The following is a 26,564-nucleotide window of genomic DNA, read 5'->3' as shown; positions in this document are numbered from 1 at the left end:
GGAAGTGAACTTGATTGTTGACGCGCTTATTGAAGGCAACTGAAACCGAGTAAATGGTCAAAACAAATTTGATATGGAGCAAATGTGTCAGGCTGAATGGCGCAATAGAAAGGAAAATATTTTCAATTGGATAGTTGTTATCAAATCTTGAGAGTGTTGCCTAAATATGATTCATTTAATCAAGATTTAAAGTTATTATATAATTTTAATTAAGTTATTTTTAATTTTAAGATACTATTAAGATATAAACTAGTGCATCTTTTATTAAGTTTCATAATCTAATTTTTGAATTTTAATTTATATTAGTACCTCTTTCATAAATCTAGATAATTAGATATAAACTAGACATTCATAACTTAAAACAAAGACTTTAAAACTAAAAAACAGGGACAATGTTTTTTATCCTGTTTATCTTCTTCATTTCACCAAACTTCCAATCAATGCGCTCACGAACGGCATTTCCTTTGTTTATCTTCTTCTTTCCCTTTAGATTTTCCTTGCCTTGAACTTTTCTTTGCCTTTTATTTGGAGGTTTGATTTGGTTAATATCCAAAACTTGTAGACTTCTTTGGTTTTACCTATTTCTTTATAACTATCACATACCTTACTAACAGCGCTTCAAGCACCACTCCCGAAAGTAAGTTGGGTAGCTAAGTCAAATTGGGTTTCAAATTTTGCTATTATTTTGGAAGAAAAGATAGAAAAAAATTGGGTAAAAAATTGGGTGTAAATTTGGTGTTTGAAATTCACATTTTTATAGCGATCGAGACTCGACCGACAACGGTTAACCTCTACCGACCGATTGAGAATCAATTACTTATCTGTTTTGCCATAGTGGTGCGGCCAGTTTGCCAGGCCAGCTGGCATGGCATATGAATGGGTTAGCCATCCCGATAGGAACCCGCCTTGAACAGGACTTACATGCTCCAGCTGAGGACCGAGTGCATCTTGTTTCAACGGTACGATGAATGTTGTTATGATCTGTCAATCTGACTATGAGAAAGATGAAAACTCTGAGTAGCCCTTATTCGAAGCTACCCCTTATCAGAAAGGCTCCTTATTAGGAACACCCCTTATCTATGGAACCTTTTATATTCCTCCAGGAACTCACTTTCTTACAGAATTTTGAATTCTCCCCTTTTCCCATAATCTTTCTGCATCTCCAAATTCCCCGCCATTTCCCCCTTTCTTGTTTCCTCTATGGCGGGAAAATTCAATCCAGTTTCATCAATTTCCTCACAATTTTCTTTAATACAGAGATCTCTTCTCACTTTATCTTCCCTAACCCTAATTTTATTTACTTACATCTCTTTTAAATCTCTACATTTCCTACTTCATTACAGTTTCGAGTTTAACCTAATAAATCCAAAGGTATTATTTCATCCTTTTCCTTTTTCAATTGAATTTGAGTTTAATATTGGTGCTTTGTTAAGACTTTTTACGCAGGTTTTGATGTATAAAAGGTCGTTGCAGATAAAGATCTTGGAGGTTTCTCTGATATTTATCATTCTCATGAAGTTTTTTCGATTAAATTATGCCGAAATGGAGAAGAATTTTAAGGTTTACATATACCCAGATGGAGATCCAAACACATTTTATCAGACTCCAAGAAAACTCACAGGGTAATATGCTAGTGAGGGTTTTTTCTTTCAGAATATTCGGGAAAGTCAGTTCCGTACGGAGATTGCAGAGCTTGCTCATCTTTTCTTCATCCCTATCTCTTGTCACAAAATGAGAGGCAAGGTAAATTTGATTATCTGCTGTGTTGGTTGTTGAGTTGTTCCATGAAATTTGAGTAGTTGATTTTGGAAAGGGTCAGTGCGGGGACTTGAACATCTGACTACAAGTATGAGAGTTTTGTTATTTTTAGTAGTCAACTGGTTTCTTCATTGGGTTGTTTTAAATTTTCTTAACCATGAAACTTGAGTAGTTAGTTGATTGTCTTGAGTGTTTGTTTTGTTGCAGGGCACATCGTATGCAAACATGACTATAATTGTGAAAAATTATGTGGATAGTTTGATACTTAAGTATCCATATTGGAATAGAACACTAGTAGGAGCAGATCATTTTTTCGTTACCTGTCACGATGTTGGTGTTAGAGCAACAGAAGGAGTTCCACTGCTAATTAAGAATTCAATTCGAGTTGTATGTTCCCCGAGTTATGATGTGGGTTTTATCCCACATAAGGATGTTGCTCTTCCTCAGGTCTTGCAGCCATTTGCGCTTCCTGCCGGTGGAAATGACATCCAAAACAGGTATTTAACTTTCTTATGTAAAGATTTGCTGTTTCAAAGGTATTAAAAGTGCTTCTTGTGAATTTATCTTATCGATGAATGAATTATTGTCGGTGGGAATTTGTTACTCCAGTGCTGCATTTGTATTATTCTTTCATGGTAAATCGTGTTGGCTTGTTGAAGTTGGTCATCATATCTCTTGTTAGGTTTGGGTTTTAACACATAGTAGCATCTTACTCCATCTGTTAGGAGCTTGCTTGTTTTGTTAGGAAGAATTTCCCCGTGTGAGAAATTCAAATAATTCATATTTTTTCGCAGGACAACTCTTGGTTTCTGGGCTGGTCATCGTAATTCTAAAATACGAGTGGTACTGGTGCGGGTTTGGGAGAATGACACAGAACTTGATATTAAAAACAACAGAATAAATAGGTCCCTCGGACCCCTGGTTTATCAGAAGAAGTTTTATAGAACTAAATTCTGCATATGCCCTGGTGGTTCCCAGGTCAATAGTGCTCGTATAACAGACTCGATCCATTATGGATGTGTTCCTGGTGAGAGTTTTCCCTAAGAATTTTCTAAGTAAATGCTCTTTTTACTTTATCCTCGGCGACTTGGTGCAGATATTTTACTTTTTCTAATTGGGACTAATGAGAAGTTGTTTGAAGTCTAAGTGTCTAACACAACTGCGGGATTTCACCTATATTCAACAAAACTGTCTGACCAGTTTAGGGCAAAAGATCTTATGAAATCCTATATGGCCAACTAGCCTGGCAATCAGTACTTCGATTAGAAAATTTGTGGAAGATTTATGTTGGATTCTTTTTTATTATTTTTAAAAATAATACTTGATTAAAGAGAGAACCTGTGCAAAATTATGAATCCCACTATCTACACTTAACTTGTGTCGATGAGTATTATTTTTCTTTGGTTGTGTAACCGTACTGCTTTACAACTGCATTGCTCTAATTTGATGCTGTCTTGCAGTGATATTATCCGATTACTATGACTTGCCTTTCAATGACATTCTTAATTGGCGGAAATTTTCTGTCATACTGAAGGAGAATGATGTACCAGCTCAAGGGCATTCTGAAGGACATACCTGAAGAACAATTTGTTGCACTGCACAAAAACACGTTGTTAAGGTATACCATGACGGTCCTCGGAATGAAAAAGATAACATATTTTTTGCATTTATTGTTGATTTCTGGTTGAATCACTACATGATAAAGTATTATTTGATTCTTTGGATTGACCTCTTCTCTAAACTTATCTGTTACCATAAAGAATTACATATATGATCCTAGTGAAATATTTAGTAAGCAGTAGGCATTTAAACTCAGAATGCAAGTCCATATTCTTCTTGAATAGGAATATAGGAATTTGACAGTGATTTCTTTTCATGTCATGTGTCAGGTGCAGAAGCATTTTCAGTGGAATTCACCTCCTACCAGATATGATGCATTTCATATGGTCATGTACGAACTCTGGTTGCGTCATCTTGTCATCAGGTATTAGATCATTTATAACAACCCATTCTATTAAATTTTGTCATATGTGGTGATCTTACACCATTTACACAGAAACACAGAGTACCTTTGTAATGTAAAAGCTTGTTAAGGCTAACAGTAATAATTTATATATCATATTCATGCTTTTCAAGTGTGGACTCCATTTTAATGTGCACCTTGTCTTTTTCAAGTTTGTCCCCTTTTAGCGGTAGTAGATAACTCATGGTTCATTCAGTACACTTTCTCATATTGTTGTCTGAAAGAACGACTAAAATGTGGGAAGTCAAATTAATAGGTGTATTTCTTAAGAGTCGTGTATTTTTTTTGCACGTTAACGTATAGCCTCTAATTCAAAGACTATGGAAACTGCTTCTCCGCAATTCTCGCTGAATCTAGAACTTGTTTGATTGACACCACTAAAACTTCGTTACTAACTCATATGATTAATCAGGTAGAACGATGTTAAAGTTTGAAAACATCGACCATGTGACAACTTAACTTATCTATGTGTAAGGCATAGACAAGTTTCTTGCATTTCCATGAAATAGACCAATAATGTGTTGAACTATTTATCGAATTCTACATCCTTCGTACCATTTGCACCCACTCACTCTTGGCATTATGCACCTCCGGGGCTGTGTCATTTCATTGTCTTGGTGTGATAGGACTGCCATCAGTTTGTAGACACGATTTTGTAATGGCCGGATTGACAAAGGGACAATTTAGTGGTGGCCAGTAGCCACATCAAGGAAGGACAGTAATCGGTCATAAAATTGTTATCGTGGGACAACGACCCCAATTTATCCACAGGTTATGATAACAGCTGATAAGATGATGTAAAGAAATTTTCTAAAAGTATACTTGGCTCTAAGATGGATGAATTGTTAGTAGCCTTTAACAGAAAAGACCTCCGAGTAAGAGGGATGTTGATGTGTGGGGAATATTAGAGGATCGGAATCTGGATAAACCCAAGCTTTTGACAAAACAAAACAATAATCTACGGATTGCAAATAGAAAATCAAGGATTATTTGTCTTAATGATTGATCTGGGCTTTAAAAATTAGTGTTAGGATTTGGATTTCTAGGAAGGGACATTAGTGAAAACAAACAAGCTAGGACTTATTAGAGTTTGGAAGGTGTGACCGGCATTTTGATGCTTCCTAAAATCCCACAACAAACGAAGACAAAATTCTGCCTCTCTATTTTCTTAACTTAGAATGTTTGTCTGACTCTCCTACAATGATCTCATCAACTCTTTCCAGTTCCCACTCCTGATAAGTTGATAATAACTATTTTACTCCCTGTGAAATGTCATCTTTTTGTGTTTGAATTCCCTAGATTCCGTCCCTAATGCCAACTGAAGAAAAAGCATCCAAATTTTCTGGCTTTTACCTTCTGCCGTCATTTTCTCTTGATTTCATCATTTCCATTAGTTTGAATTTGATCTCTTGTGTACACAAGAAAAAGATCATGTGGGGAAGGAATTTTTGACAATAAGAAATATGACCATTTATTTAGATGAGGAAGGAATTTTTGACGATAAACTGGTTAAACAGCCCTCTAATTATTTTCCAATAATTATACGTTGACAATGGTTTTGTTCGGGATTTATCCGGATTGTTTGGGCAATATGTTGAGGGCCAAATGGGTCATCAACTGTAGAGGTGTAAATTGCGCCGGGCCACCATGTTTATTGCACAACACATTTAAATTTGAGTACAACACGGCACAACACGTGACCTGGCACAGCACAGGCACAACACGTGAACTTAGTGTTGTGCTAAACAAATAGGCACATCAGCACGGCACATCACGTGGCACAGAAAAGCACGGCACGCGAAGAAAGCACGCCAAATTATGCATAAAATACATCACATTTCATGCATATTTCACAAAAGAAATCTTTATTTTAGCCAGTTTTTGACATTTTATTTTCATTATGCTGATTAATTTCCATAATAATACATATATTAACTAAAATATTGGAATAATATGTAGTTTGAAAAACATAAACTAAATGGACTAGCACAACACAGCACGACACCACATCAATATTTTTCTGGCACATCCCAGCACATCTGAATCTATGGCATAGCCCAGCACAACATGTAACACGCTAAGCACGTGACTTCGTGGGCTGAGCTGTGCCGGGGCGGCATGTTTTACACCACTAATCCACTGTGTCGGGATATATTTCGAGATTATTTCTTAGTTCAGGAATCATTTTCGATTCTTTTCTTTGTGTAAGAAAAGTAAAAGCAGTCTTGCTAGACACACCGAAGAATTTGCACCGTAAATGCGTTGAGGGAGATCGCACGGGTCCAGAATAGCGTTCGGTGCATTGGAATATGAGTAGGGTAAAAATGGGCCCATCAATCCTCTCATACGGTGAGAATGCGGTGCAAATTCTTCGGTGAATAAATCATCTCCTAAGTAAAAAATAGGCACTGTTTCTGATGATATGTTTGTTTTGCATTCGGATCATTTCAAAACAACGAGTTATCAAAAGAAAAAGAAAAAAAATTCAAAACAACGAACGAAGTCAAAGTAATGTGGCAGTATTTAAGAAAATGTGTGTGTCCCGACAATGATGATTCATTAAATCTGGATTTCAACCTAATCTAAAATATGTTGGGAATTAATTTGGAAACTCCATGTGCAGTGCTGCAAGAGCGGTTGGTAATATACCTAAATGTGGATATAAATGGAATGCTCGGGCACTAATTTGTGCATCACTATTCAAATAATTAATCTGTTCCATCGAGATTAATACCTTCGTCAATCAATATTCTGGTGCCAAATATATTGGAAAACGTTACTGGCAGAGTTCAGTAACCAAATATTGCAGGTCGCCGCTTCCACGGATTTGTTAACATTTTACTCGACAAAAACGTTTTCTTAACTGGGTTGGTTATGCCAAATGGGTCATCAACTGTAGAGGTGTAAATTGGGCCGGACCAGCACGTTTATGGCACATCGACACATCGTCATTGTCACAATGATACTGACACAATTAAGGCAATCAATGCATATAAGTAGTCTTTGAATCTTTCTTCCCTCTTCCAATCTTAAACAATCTTTTCTTTTCCTCTCTCTCTCTATGTGCATTTTGTAATTGGATCATCAAAATGTCAGTTTCTGGGTTTCTCTTGACAAAACCATCACACATCTCCACCACCACCACCAACTCATTCATATTGTCTCCGTTTCCAAAGCTCACTTCCACCAGAAAATATCTGGTGAGTCGTACAAATATTTTGATTGTCTTCCGTTGAATCATCTGAAAAACCTGTTTCCGATACTCAATTCTGTATATCTGATGTGGGTTTTGTGTTTTTTTCTCACAGTTGAATGTAAAAGCTTCTTCTTCCCCATCTCCTATCAACAACCCAAATGGTGGCAGTGATGAAGCAAAATTTATGACAAGGAAAGAAATAGAAAGAAATTGGAGTATAGATTTTAATGGAGAAAAACCAACTACCCCATTACTTGATACAATCAATTACCCAATTCACATGAAGAATCTTTCTACACAGGTTTCTATTAATAATCATTAAATGATTTTAGATAAAAAAAATTCGGAGTACTTTGTTCAAGAATTTTAGAATTTTTTTGTTTGTTTGTTTTGGTTTTATTAGGATCTTGAACAGTTATCAGCGGAGCTTAGAGCAGAGGTAGTCCACAGTGTATCGCAAACTGGCGGACATCTCAGTTCAAGTCTAGGTGTTGTGGAATTAACAGTTGCGCTGCATCATGTGTTCAACACCCCTGAAGACAAGATCATTTGGGACGTTGGACATCAGGTTGGTGTCATAATACTTGAAAAAATTTCAGATGTTCTAGGATTCTTTATTAACTCTAAACTATGATTTCTGCAGGCATACCCACATAAGATTTTGACTGGGAGAAGGTCTAGGATGCATACACTTAGACAAACATCAGGCCTTGCACCGTTTCCTAAGAGGGAGGAGAGCATACATGATGCATTTGGTGTAGGACATAGCTCCACAAGCATTTCAGCTGGTCTTGGTATGTTTATCTTCCGCGGCTTAATCATCTCAGCAAGTTCTTAAAGTTTTAGTTCTTTTAGAATACTTTTGCTTATATTTTGTGTTCTTCAAATGTATGTAGGAATGGCAGTTGCTAGGGATCTTTTAGGAAAGATCAACCATGTCATCTCTGTGATTGGAGATGGAGCTATAACTGCTGGACAAGCCTATGAAGCCATGAACAACTCAGGGTATCTTGATGCTAATCTAATTGTTGTGTTAAATGACAATAGTCAAGTGTCCCTACCAACCGCCACACTTGATGGTCCTGCAAAACCCGTCGGAGCACTCAGTAGTACTCTAGCCAAGGTCCAAGCAAGCAAGAAGTTCCGCAAGCTTCGCGAAGCTGCAAAGGTAATTGGAATTTTAGTACTGCTTTGAGTCAGATTTCGGTTCTTTCTAGTGTTTCTGAACTTGGTCTGTTACAGAGCATCACAAAGAGTATTGGAGGACAAACACACGGAGTAGCTTCCAAAGTTGATGAATATGCAAGAGGGATGTTAAGTGATTCTAAGCTCTCTCTCTTTGAGGAGCTTGGGTTGTACTATATAGGTCCAGTTGACGGGCATAATGTTGAAGACTTGGTTACAATTTTTGAAAATGTAAAATCCATGCCAACACCTGGGCCTGTTTTGATACACATCTTGACGGAAAAAGGAAAGGGATATCCCCCGGCAGAAACTGCTGCTGATAAAATGCATGGTGAGACTTCAAAATAGGCAATAAGTTTCACATAAACATATTGGTAAATGTGTTAGAAAGTATTCAACAAGTTCCAGTTTCTTTCTTTCAGGGGTTGTAAAATTTGATACAAGAACAGGAAAGCAGTTCAAGACAAAGTCAGCTAGCCTTAGTTACACCCAATACTTTGCAGAATCACTTATAAAAGAAGCAGAAGTAGATAACAAGATTGTAGCCATTCATGCTGCTATGGGTGGTGGAACTGGCCTTAACTACTTTCAGAAGAGATTTCCTGATCGTTGTTTCGACGTGGGAATTGCTGAGCAACATGCTGTGACATTTGCAGCTGGTCTAGCCACAGAGGGTCTCAAGCCATTCTGTGCGATATACTCGACATTCCTACAACGAGGCTTTGACCAGGTGAGATAGACTATACAATTTCATTTATTTAAATCGAGTTCTTTATATGTTCAAATTCGATACTGACTAGTATAATGGATTCTTGTAAAGGTGGTACACGACGTCGATCTTCAGAAACTACCAGTTCGTTTTGCACTGGACAGAGCGGGTTTAGTTGGGGCTGATGGTCCTACTCATTGTGGTGCATTTGATATCACATACATGGCTTGTTTGCCCAATATGGTGGTCATGGCTCCATCTGATGAAGCTGAACTGATGCACATGGTTGCCACAGCAGCAGCCATTGATGATAGGCCGAGTTGCTTCAGGTTCCCAAGGGGTAATGGAATTGGAGCAGCTGGTCTCCCTAATAACAAGGGTACTCCACTTGAGGTTGGTACCTTATCTGCCTATAGTGCTTACAAATTTTTGGGCATGATAACCAGACTTATTGAAGCTAATTTTGATATGTTCCATGTTTGAACAGATTGGGAAGGGGAGAATTCTAATGGAAGGCAGCAAAGTGGCCATTCTAGGATTTGGTTCAGTAGTTCAACAATGTGTTGAAGCTGCAGATATGCTCAAATCCCGAGATGTTTATGCGACTGTAGCTGATGCCCGGTTCTGCAAACCATTGGACACAGAGCTCATTAGATCATTAGCTAATGAGCATGAGATCCTAATTACAGTAGAAGAAGGTTGTATTGGAGGCTTTGGCTCACATGTAACTCACTTTCTAAGTTTAAATGGTCTACTAGATGGATCTCTAAAGGTTAGTCTCCCACTTAGAAATAGTACTTGACTTCAGTATTACTATGTTAAATTCGGATTCTAATACTAATTTGTTTTTTCTTCTGCAGTTAAGAGCAATGGTTCTTCCTGACAGATATATTGATCATGGATCACCTCAAGATCAGTTAGAGGAAGCAGGACTTTCTTCCAGACATATTTCTGCAACAGTGTTGTCACTTTTGGGTGAAACAAAAATATGCAGACCAGCAAGAAAAATATCTCCCCAACTGTAAAATAGCCATATCATGGTAATTTTAGGTGAATACAATATTACAAATTTGTTACACAGCAGGCACAGTGCCAATCATAGAAAAATTAGAAACCTAGAAAACTGTTGCAGTGTGGAGCGGGAAATGAACTCCACTCATTTTCGCTATGCACCATTTGTATTTTGTAGTGCTCAGCACATAAGGAAATGGATCAACAGTTGTTAAAGGAAGGCTCAGTGATCTCTCTCCCTGTCCCAGTTGTTTCGTTATTGTTTTGCGTCGCCCATCCATATTTGGCCGCAGTGCAAATTCAAATTAGCTAAAAACAAAGACTACGTTCTTTTCTAGGAAGTAGGAACGGGATTAAACTAAAACCAATTTAATATGAGTTTCAGGGTTGATCCTGCTTCCTAAGCTCCAGCAACCATTATGGAAGATATTTTGTTAGTACTCAGTAGTGTAGGACCATAGCACATTATCTAACGTTGGAGCTTAGTTGCAGTTTCTTGTTTTCAGCTGTCAACTTAGTTGAAACTGAATTGGCGTTATTCCTCTTTCTTATGCTTTCTCTTCAGGAAAATGTTCCTACCAAGTTTCTCAGGATAAACTAGGAGGTGGTCCCTGACAGAATTCAGCAATACAAAGTTGATGACGACGATCCGCTAACAGAAACTAATGGCAACTGCAAGATGAAACTTAGCTTATATAAAGACAACTCTCTTTATTGATGTTTAGAAAAATCTCTCAAAACTAAACACAAGCTCTAATCTTGCTCATATGATCAACCACAACTTTGGTGATCATATATATATAGAACTATGAATTCCTTTTCCTAATCCTATTACCTTATTACATGTCTTTCCTTTTCTTAGAACTAGATGACTTCTAATTACCTTAGGATTACATCAATTTCCTAATCTTGTCCTAACCAACTTGTTAGTGACTTCTATGTTGAAGTTTAACCAACATTCTCCCCGTTAAGCTTCAACCTTACCCGTGACATATCTTGTACTCCAATCAGTTGTCTCATTTCTTCAAACTTGATCCGAGCTAATGCCTTTGTCAATATATCTGCTTTCTGCTCAGTTCCTGGTATGTGTTCAACGTTGATGATCTCCTTCTCGATACATTCTCGTATGAAATGATACCTTTTGTGAATGTGTTTCGTCTTCCCATGAAACACTGGATTTTTAGTGAGTGCAATTGCAGACTTATTATCAATCTTGATGAGAACTTTTTCAGGTTCTCTTCCTTTGATTTCACCCAACAGTTCTTGAAGCCATATTGATTGTTTAGCTTCTGTTGCAGCCATAAACTCAGCTTCACAGGATGAGAGGGCTACAGTGTCTTGCTTCTGTGAACACATGTAATAGGTGCTTCTCCTAGATAAAATAAATGACCAGTTGTACTTTTTCCATCATCTTGGTCAATATTATGACTTCTGTCACTATACCCAACAATTCCTTTTGATCCTCCTCGACCATACTTCAATCCATAGCTGATTGTTCCTCTTAGATATCTCAATATCTGCTTTATTACATCACCATGAGACTTGCGTGGACTCTGCATATAACGGCTTGCTACTCCCACAGAGAAAGCCAAGTCTGGTCTTGTGTGTAAGTATCTAAGGCATCCAACATTTCTTCTATAACTCGTTGGATCAATCTCAGCTTCTTCTTGTGCCTTTGAAACTTTAAGTCCAAACTCCATTGGTATCTTAGTTGGATTACAAGTTTCAAGTCCTGCTTCTTTCAGAATTCTCCTTGCATAAGCTTCTTGTTTAATCTGAATCCCATCTACTCCTTGATGGACTTCTATGCCAAGGTAATAAGTGAGTTTTCCGAGGTCTGACATCTCAAACTTTGATGACATTTCTCTCTTGAACTCATTGATCACCTTAAGGGAGTTGCCAGTCAAAAATAGATCATCTACATAGACTGCAATCACAAGAAGCGTTCCCTTTTCTTCTCTTCTGTATACTGATGTTTCTTTAGAGCACTTAACAAATCTGATCTCTTAATTTGATCTAACTTTGTATTCCAGGCTCGAGGAGCTTGTCTTAGACCATATAGAGCTTTTGATAACTTATAAACCTTATGCTCTTGTCCTTTTACTTCAAAACCTTCTGGTTGTTCAACATACACATCTTCTCGCAATTCACCATGTAAGAATGTGTCTTAACGTCTAAGTGGTGAATTTCCCATGAGTTTGATGCTGCTTCTGCTATTAAGAGACGAATTGTCTCTAGTCTAGCAACTGGTGCGAAAACTTCATCAAAGTCTATGCCTGATTCTTGAACGTATCCCTTAGCTACAAGTCTTGCCTTATATTTGTTAATACCATCAATTTTTTTTTTTGAAGATCCACTTAAGACCAATCACTTTTACCCCCCTGGCTTATCAACTAGAAACCAAGTCTTGTTTCTGTTGATTGAAATAATTTCTTCTCTACATGCTTGTGTCCATTTAGTCGAGACCTTTGCTTCCTGAAAATTCCTTGGTTCATCATTAACAGAAAGTAGCATAATCTCACATTCTTCTGCAGCTTGAAGAACATAATCCTCCAGATACTGTGGCTTTTATCTGTCTTGTTGATTTTCGCAGTGGAATGGGTTGAGTTATTTCATCGATCTCTTCTTCTTCTTCTTCTACTTCTTCGTTATTCTCAGTGTTTTCATTATTCTCTTCTTCTTCTTGATTAACATCATTGTTTCCATTGGTATTGATGATTATGGGTCCTTCGCCTTCATCAATTACTTGACCCCATCTCATGTGAAACATTCCTGGATCCCTACTTGGTCCATCATTAGTTTCTTTCCAGTTCCAGTTTGCTTTTTCATCGAATACCACATCTCGACTCACTATTACTCTTTTCGTTGTTGGATTGAATAATCTGTAAGCTTTGGATCCAGGCTCAATTCCTAGATTCACAAGAGTCTGAGATCGATCATCCAGTTTCTTAAGAGTTGCAGAATCAACTTTTGCGTATGCTTTGCAACCAAACACTCTTAAATGATCTATGTTTGGTTTTCTCTTTCGCAAACTTTCATATGGAGTCATGTCTTTCAGAGCTTTCGTAGGTATCATGTTTATTAGGTATGTGGAGTGTCGTACAACTTCTCCCCATAGATAATTAGGTACCTGCATAGCCTTTAAAGAACTTCTTGTCATCTCCATTAGAGTCTTGTTTCTCCTCTCCACCACTCCGTTTTGTTGTGGTGTATATGGTGTTGTGAGTTGCATTTTGATTCCATTTGACTCACAGATTTGTTGAACTCTACGGAAGTGAACTCTCCTCCTCTATTAGTTCCAAGCATTTTGACCTCCTCTTTTAACTCTTTTTCTATCAGATTTCTGAAAGCTTTGAATCTGTCAAATGCTTCACTCTTTTCTTTCATAAGAATAGACCACATATATCTTTAGAAGTCATCTATAATAACAAATATGTATTTGTTATTTGCAAGGGTTTGTGGTGTAATAAGACCACATAAATCAGCATGAAGAAGCTCTAATGGCTTTGAGGCTCTGAATGTTGTTGCTTTTGGGAAACCTTGACGAGTTTGTTTCCCAACTAAACATGATTCACAGATTTTTGCTTCATCATTTATCTGTGGTAGTCCTCGAACCATCTTGTTTTGAGACATTGCCTTTAAAGTTCTAAAGCTTATGTGTCCTAACCTTGCGTTCCACTTCCATGTTTGATCTTCCAGTCTCATATTCAGACACAATGGCCTTCCAATCATGAGACTTATCTTGTAGAGTCTATTCTGTGAGCGTGAGACTCTAACTAAAAGTCTTCCACTTGGGTCATGAACTGTTAGATAATCTTGTCGCATTATAACATCACATACAACTTCTGTAGCTTGTCCTAAACTTAGAATGTTGCTTTGTAAGTTTGGGATGAAGTAGATGTTTGTGACAAGCTTCTGTTTTCCGGTCTTGATCCGAAATAGAATTGATCCTTTCCCTTCAATTTCTACAGAAGATCCATCCCCAAACTTCACTTGTCCTTTGATATTCTCATTGAGTTCAGAAAAGTAGTGTCTCTTACCAGTCATGTGATTGTTGGCTCCATTATCTAAATACCAGATTCCTTCTTCTCCATCCTTTGATTCGTAGTTCTTTGGTATTAGTTTCCCTTCGTTTAAGAATACAACTTCGTGCATGAAAAGAGTTGTATCTGCTTCCCTTGTTTCATTCTTGTTTGTTTCTTCCATCTTTTGAATTCTTTCAGGGCATACAGAGGAGAAGTGTCCTGGTTTATCACATCTGTAACAAATAATGTTTGATCTATCCTTCTTTTCTTTCCCTTGGTTTTGATCATTCTGACTTGTTGTTCTATCTTGTGAGTTAAACCTTCCTCCCCTTCCTCGGCCTTTGTTTCCTCTACCACCTCTTCCACGACCTCTTCCTCTTGTCGCAGAGTTTTGTTGGTAAGAGTTTGTGTACAAGAGTTTTCCTTGAGTTTCTCCATTGTTTTCTTCATCAAGGATTCTTTCTTCATATGCTTTCAATCTTCCAATTATATCTTCATAGCTAGTCTTCTTTAAATCTAAGACTTGTTCGAGAGAAGCTATGATATGAATATACTTGGATCTTGGTAAACTATTGAGAAACTTCTTTACCAGTTTATCTTCATCAATGGATTGTCCAAGTGACGCAGCTTTTGAGGCTATCTCTGATAGCTTTCCTGCAAAGCTATCAATAGTATCAGTGTCTTTCATCTTCACTCTTTCAAATTCAGACATTAAGGTTTGCAGACGGGCTTCTTTAACTCGATCAGCTCCGAGATTATGTGCCTTTATTGCATCCCAAATTTTCTTTGAAGTTTCCTGTTCACCAACTTGTAGAACAAGACATTCTGGTATTGCTTGAAAGAGTAATCCAATGGCAACATTGTTTTTGTCTGGGTCCAATGTACCAGGATCAATTGTTTCCCAAACTTTGTAGATTTTCATCAGTACCTTCATTCTCATGGCCCATACTGTGTAGTTTGTGGCGTTGAGGATTGGAACTTGTATTGATGGTGGCGTGAACTGTTTTGCACCCACAATGGTGGTTTCGTTTTCCATGGCTCAGAAACAAGCTCTGATACCAATTAATGGCAACTGCAAGATGAAACTTAGCTTATATAAAGACAACTCTCTTTATTGATGTTTAGAAAATCTCTCAAAACTAAACACAAGCTCTAATCTTGCTCATATGATCAACCACAACTTTGGTGATCATATATATATAGAACTATGAATTCTTTTTCCTACTCCTATTACCTTATTACATGTCTTTCCTTTTCTTAGAACTAGATGACTTCTAATTCCCTTAGGATTACATCAATTTCCTAATCTTGTCCTAACCAACTTGTTAGTGACTTCTATGTTGAAGTTTAACCAACAGAAACTGGCAGAGCCAGTTTGATGAGTAGGTCGCTAATGTGGCATCTCCGCTGCATTTGCAACCTCATTTATCCTGCAGGCGCGTGGTCATAAGAACCATCACGTCTAAGGATCATTCCAATCACATTTTAAACGGAAAATGCAAAACCCATAACCCAAAAAAAGAGAAAAACTTCCCACTTTTAAAAAACTCTTACAAAGCGGATTTCATGTTCTATAGAAAGATCAAGAGGTGCAAAACACTCTCCTCTCCCTCTAGCCATCCCAGCAACTCTGACACACAAATGAAGCTGATGACGAAGTTTATGGACGGCACTATCCACTATCCTAGCATCAGTAACCATAGTGAAGTGTCTCTCTATCTCCTTCTCTGGTGGATCTACAAAGTTTGTTGTCGTGGCAACTGTGAAGTGCCGTCACAGCCCCTGGCCATAGCTCGCGATAATGGAGCCATTGGCGTCCAACTGTGTAGAGAAAGGTGTATAATTAGCAGTATAAACATAACATTTAAAATGAAACAACAGCTTGGTTAAACAAACTTAATCTGAACTTCATCAGCAGTGCACAACAGTGGAAACTTAAGTTTATTGCACCTGCTCATTCAGATGAGAATGTAAATCAACTCCCACGGCTGAAAGACGAGAAAGATCATTGGGAGTCCCCTGCAGGTCCCAAAAATTAGATGAGAGAGCTCTTAAATCTCCCCATAAACTTTGAGCTACCATTCCGCAATCTGGAATCCTCTGCAATAGTATTAAGATTCCGTAAAAATCATGAATTAGGTTGTCTACTCTACACTACGAAGTCTCGGCAACATAATAGCAGAACTTGAAAATTTTGAGTATCTACAAGAAGCATAACTAAGAAAACACCTAAGCAATATGTAACCCAGGCAATCATATAGACCTTTGAGGATTTCCCAACAGAAACCTTCTTTTTAAGATTTCTTATGTCATGCATGCAGAGGACGTAAATATAAACCAGAAAAGGCAAGAGAAAAACATGCATGTTCCTGCCAGGATCATGTTATAACTCTTGTTCACCAGCCAATTCTGTTACCAGCTTAACACATCAGAGCTATTTAGGACATCAAACTCACTAGGTTAATAAAATAACCCACCTATGTTGATTTTCTAGGTGCAATGAGCAATTCGGATTTTACTGTCTCAGACATAAATTTTAACAGCAATAAATCTCGTACCTCCTCATTGATATCTACAGAAAGATTCTCCGACCCAATAAGAAAATGCTGAGTACAATCTTCAGATGTTTCCTGCACATCCCAACTCCGCAGGTTAAATTGACAAAGTTAAGCAATCCAACATAACCGGTTTTTAAGAAAATTTGAGTAACTGGTTGAGTAACTGTTGACGATGATTTAAGGGTAAAAAATTGGTTCTAGTACAATCACAATATACCTTCTAAAGACTCAATGGGGATCCTTAAGCGCAAATTTTTACAACCACTATTGGCGGAACAGTAACTTGAGACTAAAAAATGTGATGCATAGAAGCTCTTCCTATGATACCATACCTCTTTGTCTGGAATAGCCGGACTTGCAATCTTATAAGGTGAAGGCTTCAAATTTTCTGGACTTCCCTGTAGATTCAATACATTGTGTAAGAGAACTCTGGTGGCACTTCTAGTTTAATAATTATGCATGAATTTTTTACGGGGTGCTTGCGTTTGGTAGATAAACCTTCAGCCATATATGCAAAATTTAATGACTATCCAATGGTTGGGAAATGCAAAACTTATAAGAGAGCTCCTTATCTGGTATATAATACTCCCTCCGTTTCTGGAAAACAGATACTTTCACTTTTTCAATTTGGCCTATTATATCTAAAATGAGAGATTCACATGTGGCTACAGAAAGTTTTTTTTACGGCCAAGAACAGACAGCTTAATGAGGAAAAGGTGGAAATTGAATAACTTTTGGGTCCCACATTTATTCAGGAATATCCAGCACGATCCTATAGAACTCTTTCCATTTATATATTATATATATATGGATCCCATTCATTTATCTCTTGCGTAGAGTTAGCATACATGTGCAAAAGTATATCTTCTTCAATGAAAAATTAGCGCATGCAACCAGTTATCCTGGAAGAGCATACCTGGTCGTCTGAATGAGAAGGAGCACTCTCAGACTCCATGCTTAAAACTTCAGTTTGAGCTAGAGAATTCTGAACAAGATCCAAAAAGAACATCAGAGACATGGCCGTGTTCATCCCTAATCTGCTAAAGTACTACGTGCAACACTCTCCACAATACCTGTTCGTTTTTGTCATAGGACGGGTTCTTTCGACCTTTACTGAGATCTCTCAGAGTACCCTAAGTATCCAGCAAATATCATTTTCAGATTCGGTAAGGTTATACAAAGATAAGGATGCACAGTGGTGGAGTACATCTCCACGTCAACTACATCAAGGAAGAGGATATGTACTGTATTTGACTCCTACAATTATACCAACCTTGCTTGCCCACATTAATCCGCAAGCATTGCACAAAGATCTTGGGCCAGCTGGCCCACGTCGCATTGCTGGAGTTGACGTCTCATCAACGCCACAGTGTTGACATTTGCAACGACTAATTGAAAATCAAGAAACAAGATGAAAGAATTCAACATAACACCAGCCTATGGCAATGAAAATTCAAAAGAGAAAGAGGTATTCCGTGTAATCTTCTGAGAGTAACTCACGCAATTTTAGGAGGATTTCTGTTGTTCTGAGGGAAGCTTTGTATATTATCCCACCCTGAGGCAGCCGCTGAGCCCTCCTTATGGTTCTCTCGTAATGATACAAACTGGCCTTTCTTTCGATGCATCCTGTTAGAAGGAAGAAATAGGAATCATAAGATGAGCATGAAGAGCTAACGAATACCACCTACCGAACATCATGGATAGGAAGGCCATGACTTCATAGCAAGAAAAGAGTTCAAAAAAAACGATGCTACGGCCAATTAGGTCTACCCTAATCAAGGGTCCCACTTGCAAACCCAGGAAACAAATGTCATTGGAAACAACCATGTAATTTGCCATAATAACTTCCACCTTATTTTCAATACCTAAATCCCCATTACCTCTTGGCCACCTCTTTGCGACAATTATAACGAGTTTTCTTTTCAAAACATAGCTCTTTCCGCTTCTTCTGAAACCTAACTACTGAAGCAGTTCTGCCTGAAATGTTTGAGTGTTGTTGTGCATCATCACCCGAACCCTGTAAATAAAAAGCAGATTAATCAGTCACAACAAGTATCAAGAAGAAACATACATACCATAATTCACACAGAAAAACATAACCACATATCCACCTTGTTGTGCTGGTAAAATGAAGTTTCAACACTAGGCGCAGCAATAGGTTCATGACGAGCTCCCAAAAGCAATAGTACTGCTTGCACCTATTGATACATAAACAAAAAATGTCATGCATAGTTCATCTTTCAGCGTTATCTTCTATTTAAGAAATCATCAATTTCACTTGATAACAACTTCAGAATCGGCATAATGGAGCATTCAGCAACACATATGATCTATTCATCCTCCTTAAGGAAGAATGAAAGCAAGTTAAGTAGCATCCTGAATCCTTTCCTGTAATACTAGAAATCACAAAACCTGTAATAAACAAATTCTGAAGCGAGACCGACTAACCTTTTGATAAGTAACGGAATGAAAAACATAAAGTTCTCCTTCAAAAGATATAGTAAGCTCACTATGTCGAGAAACCAAAGGAACAGTAGCATCATTATTAGTATCGGTAGTAGTTGAACTTTCTACTTTCCTTCTTGAATTCACTTGAGTATTTTCTTCTTCATAATCATCATCCGTCGATTCATCATCATCTTCATAACCTTCTTCATTTTCCTCTTCTTCGTAATCATCATCGTCGTCATCGTCATTACCGATCTCAAAAGGTGATTTCACTTCATTCTCGAATTCATCTTCAAATGGAAAGGATTGAAATAGTTTGGGGTTCATTTTTTTTTCTTTCTAAAACCCTAAACCTCAATTTCAATTAGAAATGAAACAGACCAGAGAAAAACAAGAAATGGTAGTAGAATGAAGAAGAAAGGAAGAAGGGAACAGTTACCTTTGTGAATACCCCTAAATATAGAAAGAATTTGCAGTGTATACCCTTGTCTGATCTGATGAAAGACGGTGTTAATCTGCTTTGCCCTTTAATATAGAAAAGGGTGCCAGGGTACCTTTTTCGTTCTTTTTTATTTATTTTTAAATTTTTATTTTTGATGATTGTGGAAAAAAAAACAGCGTTGGGGTACTTAATTAGAGTTAAGTATGTGCCCTAAAACAGGAAACATTGTTGATTTTTGTCTGATGGTGTGCTAAGTGGGTGGGTACTTGGCAACTTGATATCACAGATGTCCTATGGCGGTGTGGCCTGCTAACTTAAGGCCTTACCTCCTAAAATGTTTTGCATTATCTTTTTGTTTTTTTTATGGGTAAAGAATTTCATGCTAACGAGTTCCTAACTCATATTACCGTGACATCATATTCACAAAGTTTTGCATTAAAGAATTACCATGGGTGCTGTGAACCTTGAGTTCCAGGTACTGAATTTTGACATGCAGAGCCTGAGAACAACATACAAGTTCAGCTTGGTCTTGGTTTATGAAATTATCTTGTTCACATTAGAACAAAAGGCTTCCCTGGATATAATTTACAGAAGCTAAAATGCCAACAAAAAGGATAGTGGAGAAAAGGAAAGGCAGTTAGCATGGTTAATTTCAATTTACAAATCTTCGGGCTTTTTGGTTTTAGATGCCAAGTACAGTATCCCAGTTACTGTTGATAATTCATCCAGTCCTAAATCTGTAGAAGAAACAAGTAAATAATATGGGGATGTATTTATAATAACACACAGAATGATCTGTACATCAAATCTGTAAGATCAAGTCGAATGAGAATTAACACATTACATGTTTGTTCCAGAACATAGGACGGTGTCAAAGCTGTCTGCCTAAAGCATCATACAGTACTTACAATCCCAACTATTGTTGCATGTCATTATTAACTCCTTGTTGCATGTCACTATTAACTCCTTGTTGCATGTCATTATTAACTCCTTGAGCAGAAATGGGAGGAGCAGCAAAGGTTTCATTAGTGCTTGCAATATCAGTGCCATTAGCTTCGCCCTTGGAGCAAAAAACAAATCCAAGAAAGAAAAAAATCAGGTACAGAAATAACTGTGCATCGAGATTTCAGCTTTCCAAGCACATAAGGTTTCAATTTTTTTCATTAAGAAACTTAACTAACCTGCACATTCTGCTCATTTATGGCATGAGAAGAAATTAGAGCTCCACCCGGACCCTTCGGGAGTGCTCGTAAAGTTCCCTACAATTACCAGAGGGAAAAGCGAGACAAATGAATATGCCACAACATCTTGAAGTTACTTCTAGGATATTCTACAAGACTGAGCGCTTTTAAAACTCTTACCAGTTTAGCTAGTTGCCTAGTCCTACCAAAACTACTTTACAGCTCTTAATAGCAATTGTTGTAGATCGTAACAATAATTTTACAGCAGCCTTTTTTAGACCAATATAGCAATATCACTATGTTCCAAGTAGGAAATGATGAGGTAACTGACTGCTAGTTCTTGATGAGGTCTAATTGTCTATTAGAAAATAAAATCTCCTAGAACCTGTCAACTACTGTCATCCCTCCTGTTGCCCAAGAAGAGCCTCCTTCACAGCCCTAAATTAAACACTAGTAACCGAACATCCTGAGCCATTAGTTAAACATTGGCTAGGTACTGGAGGAGAGACATACAGAGATCTATGTCCCAAGTAACACTAACTTTCAGGTACAGATTAATAAATTTCCAAAGAATTGTGGGAACTCGTAATTGGAAAATATGTCAAACCTTATTAGCCCACATAAGTCCGCATGCATTGCACAGTGACCTTGGGCCAGCAGGACCACGGCGCATCATTGGCGTGGTCTTTGAACTGGTGCCACAATGTGTACATCTGCACATGTAACATAAAATCAAGCTCTGAAACAAATAAGGCAATAAAAAAAATTACAATAAACAACCAAGGCAAGAAGCGGCGGATAAATTAGTGAGATTCCTCGAAGGCCAACTGAGGGCTGGACTATGGCAATGAAAGGAGGTCCACATTTGGTCTAGTCACCAACTCTCCTCTCCTCCATGAGATATGCTTCCACTTATGCTTTGTCCACATAATACAAAATGAAGGTGAACTTCACTTCATATTACAACAGGGTCATACATCATGATGCACTGAAGCGCATTAAATCGTTAACTATGTGTGTCTGGATAAGGGGGTTGGATTGATAACAAATGCAGGTTTTTGGACTCCAGATTATCCAAGTAAGCATTCTAAGTAGCAGAAATATTCCATTCTGGCCGTACGATTTTTTAAAGGTAATTTTGCAGTATACTAAAAAGAAAAGGTGACCCTGCAAAAAGATGCCTAAGAAAACTTACAGCTTTTCTATCTGAGAATCATCTGGTGTACCATTTACACCTGCAGAACCTGACTCCTCGGGATTTACCTTGGAAGATGTAAACTGACCCTTTTTACGCTGCATCCTGGAGTAGTCGAAATTTCAAGATTAAAATGACAAAACAAAACAAACAAACAAACAAAAAAATCTCAAAAGAACGAAACTAGGGAGCTGCTTTGTAACTAAACTAAAGTTATTATCCAATAAACTCATGGGTAAACAATTGGGAAATGTCAAACATTCAATTAAACTAAGAGAGAATAATTCATGAAGTCTGGTGTATGAATAAGAGTTATTGCACTCGTGTATTGAACAACCAAAGAACAAATTTTTATTTGATAGCCTCAACACAATGAGTTCAACAAACTCTGAGAAACCTCAAACCTTTTCTCAAAGTATTTTCAAGTAATTGCACATATAGCCATATAGGTGTCACTAAACAACACAACTTTTGGATGACCACAGTAATAACCTGAAGGGCTATACAAGTTTTCAACTCCCAGCATGTACTGCACATTTATGATGGAACAACAATAAAGGCTTTCTGGCCCTCCCAGGAATCATGTGCACCATCTTTTTACGTTGAGAAAAAGCTAAGTTTTAGGTACAGATAACAGTATGAGACTAGCTAACTGGATAACATTGCAATTAGCAACGGTGTTACCTTGCCTAGGTTTATATGCAAAGACAAAAACTCTACATTTTACTTAGCCAACCACAAGAATACACGAAGCTCACTAAGACAGCTAGAGGTCATGCATGTATCTTGTCTTAATACTATAAACCAGAGCTAACACTCATTGATTTTTTTCTGAAAAGAAAAAAAGCTCAAGTAAACAAACCTGAGCGCAACTTCCTTTCGAACTGTATATCTGATTTTCTTTTCAAAGCAACGTTCTTTTCTCTTCTCGCGAAATCTATTCAAAGAAGCCGCTCGCTGAGGTAAACTTGAACGCCGAACTACATTATCACCCATGCCCTACAATAAACCAAGATCACTCAGTACAGGAAAATAAAAGAGATGAACAAATTCGTGTATATCATTAAAGTTATACCTTATCAATATGAGCAGTCAAATCCACATGAGGTACCCCAGGAGGTATTTCATATCCTCCTAACAGTAATAGAACAGCTTGCACCTACAAAAACACCCAACAAACAAGAAATGAAACCCTAAACTTCTAAACTAATTCAAATTAGAAAATGAAATACCGTGATAGGAAGTACCTTTTCGGCAGAAACGGAGTCGAAAACATAAACTTCACCCTGAAAAGAAAGAGTGAGTTGATCTGAACCACCAGCATCACTTCTCAAGGGGGGCAAAGTAGGATTACTAGCTACAACAGCATAACCGGAATCAGAAGGAACATCATCAACATCATCCATAGCTTCAAATCTTGTTTGATGATCTTCACCTATATTATTATTATCTTCTTCCTCGATCTGACTTTGATGATTATTCATGGCATTTACACAACTTCTGAAAAACCCTTTCTTCTAAAACATCCCAAAAATGAATTACAAAAAAGAAAAATGAAAAAGAGATGTTTATTTGAACCCTAACTCCGTTTGTGGTATGAAGATGGATTAATTTATTGGAGAAGAGTGAGAGAGTTAGGATTGGTGGTTGAATTTGTGTTTCCCAAATAGAGAAAGAAAGTGAATACAGCTCTTACTTCTCAAGAGATGTGATGATGAGAAAGAAAAAAAGAACGATAAGGACTAACAAAGACAATTAACCCTAGAATTCATTTTTCATTTACCGAGTTACACAACAACAAAATGAGATAGAAACAGAAATTATTACACTTTTTAACCTTTATGATTGTGTTTATTCACGTAAATACCCTTGTCCTTTTTTCTCTGTGGTATAGCTGGCGGCCTGGCGGAGAGAACAACTAGGGGTAGGACATCAGGGGGGAGCAGTCCAAGACGCATGCGCTGATGCAAAATCGTGCTTAGTTTCTTACTTTTGTGTTTGAGTTGCATACCTGCTCTAAAGCGGTATTAGTTTAACCAAGCATGGTTGTGAACACAAAAATAACAATGGTATTATCGTGTCCGCAAACAAAATTCGCAATCATGCTATAACATATGAAATGATAGTAACATAATCGAAATTGCATAAAACAGTAATAAAAGGGGAGCTCTGAGCCTTAGGATTCGTCCTTGCTTCTCGTCATAGGGATTCCTATGATGACTTGAAAGATGCATAATGTAAAGAATACGAAGATTATAAGTGTAAAATGTAAACGAGACACAAATTTACGTGGTTCGGCACTAAGGTCTACGTCCACGGGGATTGTTGTTTCACTATGTCTTTAAAGATTACGAAGATAGTCCGATGACTTTGAGTGGGGACGAAGCTATGGAGGAAATAGAACTCATACTTACTCTTACAATTTCTCTCTCCTAAGCTTTGTTACTTAACTAGAATATGGTCGACCCCCTTTTCTTAGCATTCAAGGGGTATTTATAGGCCTCTTTGGTGGAGCCCTCTTCTATAGACAGACGTGTCCTTATCGTCTTGATTTGTGTACCGAACCCGATGCTATCTTCGTTCTAATCCATCGTCTCTCAACGGCATTGTGTAGAAACGAAGATGGGCTTCCTTCTTCTCCATAGGATCTTCGACACGCTTCCTATGCCTAGGGTGTTTAATGCGGTTGGTTGGGGAAATATGCACGCGTCAGGCGGCTGTCTGATGCCCCTATCACATCCCTGTTGGCGTGATTTCTCCCCACCCTTGATCTTGGATCTTTCTTGGGATGGAGTAAAGTTGATCTCTGGGTCTACTATGCTACTTCGCGGTAGCTCGGTCCTTTGGTGCTCCTTGATCATCCATCGTTGGATTGGTCTGATGATGGGAACACATGGATGTCAGATGCTCCTTGAGTGTTGGGACGTGGTATCATATCTCGATGTTCAGGGGCTGCATGTCTTCCACGTATGGCTCCTTCGACACGTGATGGATGATGAATTATGTGTATACAATTTGCCCATTTTCTTCAAGTTTGAAGTTGGTCAAAGTTTGGAGAAAAACTGTCTTCACAGCCTTCCTCACTCATCTCATTAACTCCTCCTTATTCTTAGGGCACGTTTCCCACTCTTGGCATTAACTTCCTCTCGATTCTCGGGGTAGTTTTCCCACTTATTACGGTTATAAATACAAGAGGTTGGTGCGGCCTCATAACTTTTATTCTCTCTTCATTCTCCTGTCAGTTCTAATCTTTATATCTTCTCCTTCTGAACCTCTTTCTTCTAATTCTTTCTTTTGTTCTTTTGATCTTAACTCCTGTTGTTGTTGTTGGATTGTTCTGACAAGATATTCAGAGACTCGTGGCTGTCGTTGTGTTCTGATTGCGCTACCGGCCATCTTCTCTTGATTCTTCTTCAGGTGTGATGTTTTTCTAACCGTTATTCATTTTCTTTTTTCTGCTGTTGTATCTAGGTTTTGTGATGAAGAATAAAATATACGAAAGTATATATACTTGACCCTGTTCTTTATCACAAAACCTATGGCTCCTTTATTGATCGTTGGAGTCTGTTTTTAACAGTCATTACCGAATTAGGGTTTTCAGTTTTCGTGAAGTTTATCAAAACTACTCATTTTTATGGTCTTTTTCTCATGTCCTGATGATGTTGATTGTGAATTGTGATAATTGTAGATTCTATTTTCTGATCTTCGTTCTTCTCTCTGCCCCTTGCAGACATGGGAGATCGTCCTCGTGTTCCTCATAGTACTCCGCCGTCGAGCCCTTACAAATCTCCTCCATCTAGAAGTCCTGATATATCTCCGCCAAAGGGTGGTCCATCTAGGTCTTCTCAACCGGATCTTCGTCTTCGTCAGGTCCCAGGGTTACATCTACGAAGAGGGGGGATCCACCGAAGGGTTCTCGATACTCAGTTAACCGTCCTTCCGTTAATTCTTCTTCTCATCGTGCTGAACCGTTGAATGTGCAGCCTCTTCGTTCTGTTGCCCCAGTTACGATGCCTTCTCAGAAGCCTAAGGTTCCTCAGTCTACCGTTCCCTTGAAATAATCTTCTGCTAAAGGCGCTACGCCGAAGGTGGACCTGTCGAGGAATCCGCCAACCAAGAGAAAAGCTTCGGATATGAGTCCTCTGAAGAAACCATCATCGGTCACAGCTGCTAGTTCTGACGTTGCCCCGGTTATACGAAGCGTCTCGGTTTCCAAGAAGAAGGTTACTTTTAAGTATGTTGATCTCGAAGCGTTTAAGATAAAGCATGGCCTCGAGGCTTTTGAAGTTAAGTTTATGCGCCAGATGATGATCTTACTTATGATATGATTGTGAATTATAAGTACAATGACTTCCATTTGCTGACAACCGTGGGGGCCTTCGAAGCTGGTTTGATGTTGCCTCTGTATAATCCATGGGATTCTTTTTATTCTGACGTTCTGGCCCATCGTGAGGGTTCCACATCTCATACTCAGTGTCGTTCAGTGGTACAACTTAGTGGAAATTATCTTCGTACGTTTAAAGAGTGTTATCTTCGGAGTAAAGGAGAGACGATGATGACATGCTACGTTCCTGACCCTGCTGAGAAAGATTGGTATACTCCTGAGAAATTCAACGCTTCTTTCGGGGATTACGTAAATGGTAGAAATCGCAAGCCATGGAGTGTAGCTCTTCGTACGATTACGGCTTCTAAATGTGAGGTTCGTCTTCTAAGCGAGGTGAGTGACTCAAAGCTTCGTTATGTCCCTGGTACCGAAGGGACTCCTTCTCAAAGGTTGTTCCCCAAGAATGAACGGCTCAAGCGTGATCATGATTATGAGTAGAATGCTACCTT

At 38.1% G+C, this 26,564-nt stretch overlaps 3 protein-coding genes and 1 pseudogene across 4 annotated transcripts; 2 read left to right on the top strand and 2 right to left on the bottom strand.

Moving 5' to 3' along the window:
* Positions 1-1,138: 1,138 nt before the first annotated feature.
* On the top strand, positions 1,139-3,889 carry LOC113286220 (annotated as a pseudogene).
* Positions 3,890-6,814: 2,925 nt separating this feature from the next.
* LOC113289417 (probable 1-deoxy-D-xylulose-5-phosphate synthase 2, chloroplastic) lies at positions 6,815-10,108 on the top strand. The gene is made up of 10 exons (XM_026538668.1): positions 6,815-6,981; positions 7,090-7,278; positions 7,381-7,545; positions 7,621-7,771; positions 7,874-8,145; positions 8,220-8,493; positions 8,585-8,892; positions 8,983-9,264; positions 9,359-9,643; positions 9,732-10,108. Exons 1-10 carry the CDS (start codon positions 6,871-6,873, stop codon positions 9,894-9,896), a joined length of 2,202 nt encoding a protein of 733 aa, XP_026394453.1. The 5' UTR covers positions 6,815-6,870; the 3' UTR covers positions 9,897-10,108.
* Positions 10,109-15,290: 5,182 nt separating this feature from the next.
* Positions 15,291-19,459, bottom strand: LOC113289415 (GATA transcription factor 28-like). Of its 2 annotated transcripts, XM_026538665.1 has the most exons (11): positions 18,914-19,458; positions 18,577-18,663; positions 18,346-18,482; positions 17,966-18,091; positions 17,739-17,853; positions 17,539-17,598; positions 17,382-17,450; positions 16,798-16,863; positions 16,466-16,537; positions 15,858-16,007; positions 15,291-15,728 (listed from the first exon to the last, which is right to left on the bottom strand). In XM_026538665.1, the coding sequence occupies exons 1-11, from the start codon at positions 19,238-19,240 to the stop codon at positions 15,681-15,683; spliced, it is 1,257 nt and encodes a 418-aa protein (XP_026394450.1). In that variant the 5' UTR covers positions 19,241-19,458; the 3' UTR covers positions 15,291-15,680. The 2 variants fall into 2 exon arrangements, with proteins under 2 accessions (XP_026394450.1, XP_026394451.1); XM_026538666.1 differs by lacking the exon at positions 16,466-16,537 and having other exon boundaries at positions 18,914-19,459.
* Positions 19,460-20,093: 634 nt separating this feature from the next.
* Positions 20,094-23,507, bottom strand: LOC113289416 (GATA transcription factor 24-like). The gene is made up of 7 exons (XM_026538667.1): positions 22,979-23,507; positions 22,807-22,890; positions 22,594-22,730; positions 21,732-21,836; positions 21,144-21,249; positions 20,537-20,614; positions 20,094-20,415 (listed from the first exon to the last, which is right to left on the bottom strand). Exons 1-7 carry the CDS (start codon positions 23,213-23,215, stop codon positions 20,272-20,274), a joined length of 891 nt encoding a protein of 296 aa, XP_026394452.1. The 5' UTR covers positions 23,216-23,507; the 3' UTR covers positions 20,094-20,271.
* Positions 23,508-26,564: the final 3,057 nt, after the last annotated feature.

The sequence above is a fragment of the Papaver somniferum genome, chromosome 6 (assembly GCF_003573695.1).
Source record: "Papaver somniferum cultivar HN1 chromosome 6, ASM357369v1, whole genome shotgun sequence".
Lineage (NCBI taxonomy): Eukaryota > Viridiplantae > Streptophyta > Magnoliopsida > Ranunculales > Papaveraceae > Papaver > Papaver somniferum.
The sequence above is the reverse complement of the archived record's forward strand: the minus strand, read 5'-3'. Positions and strand labels throughout refer to the sequence as shown.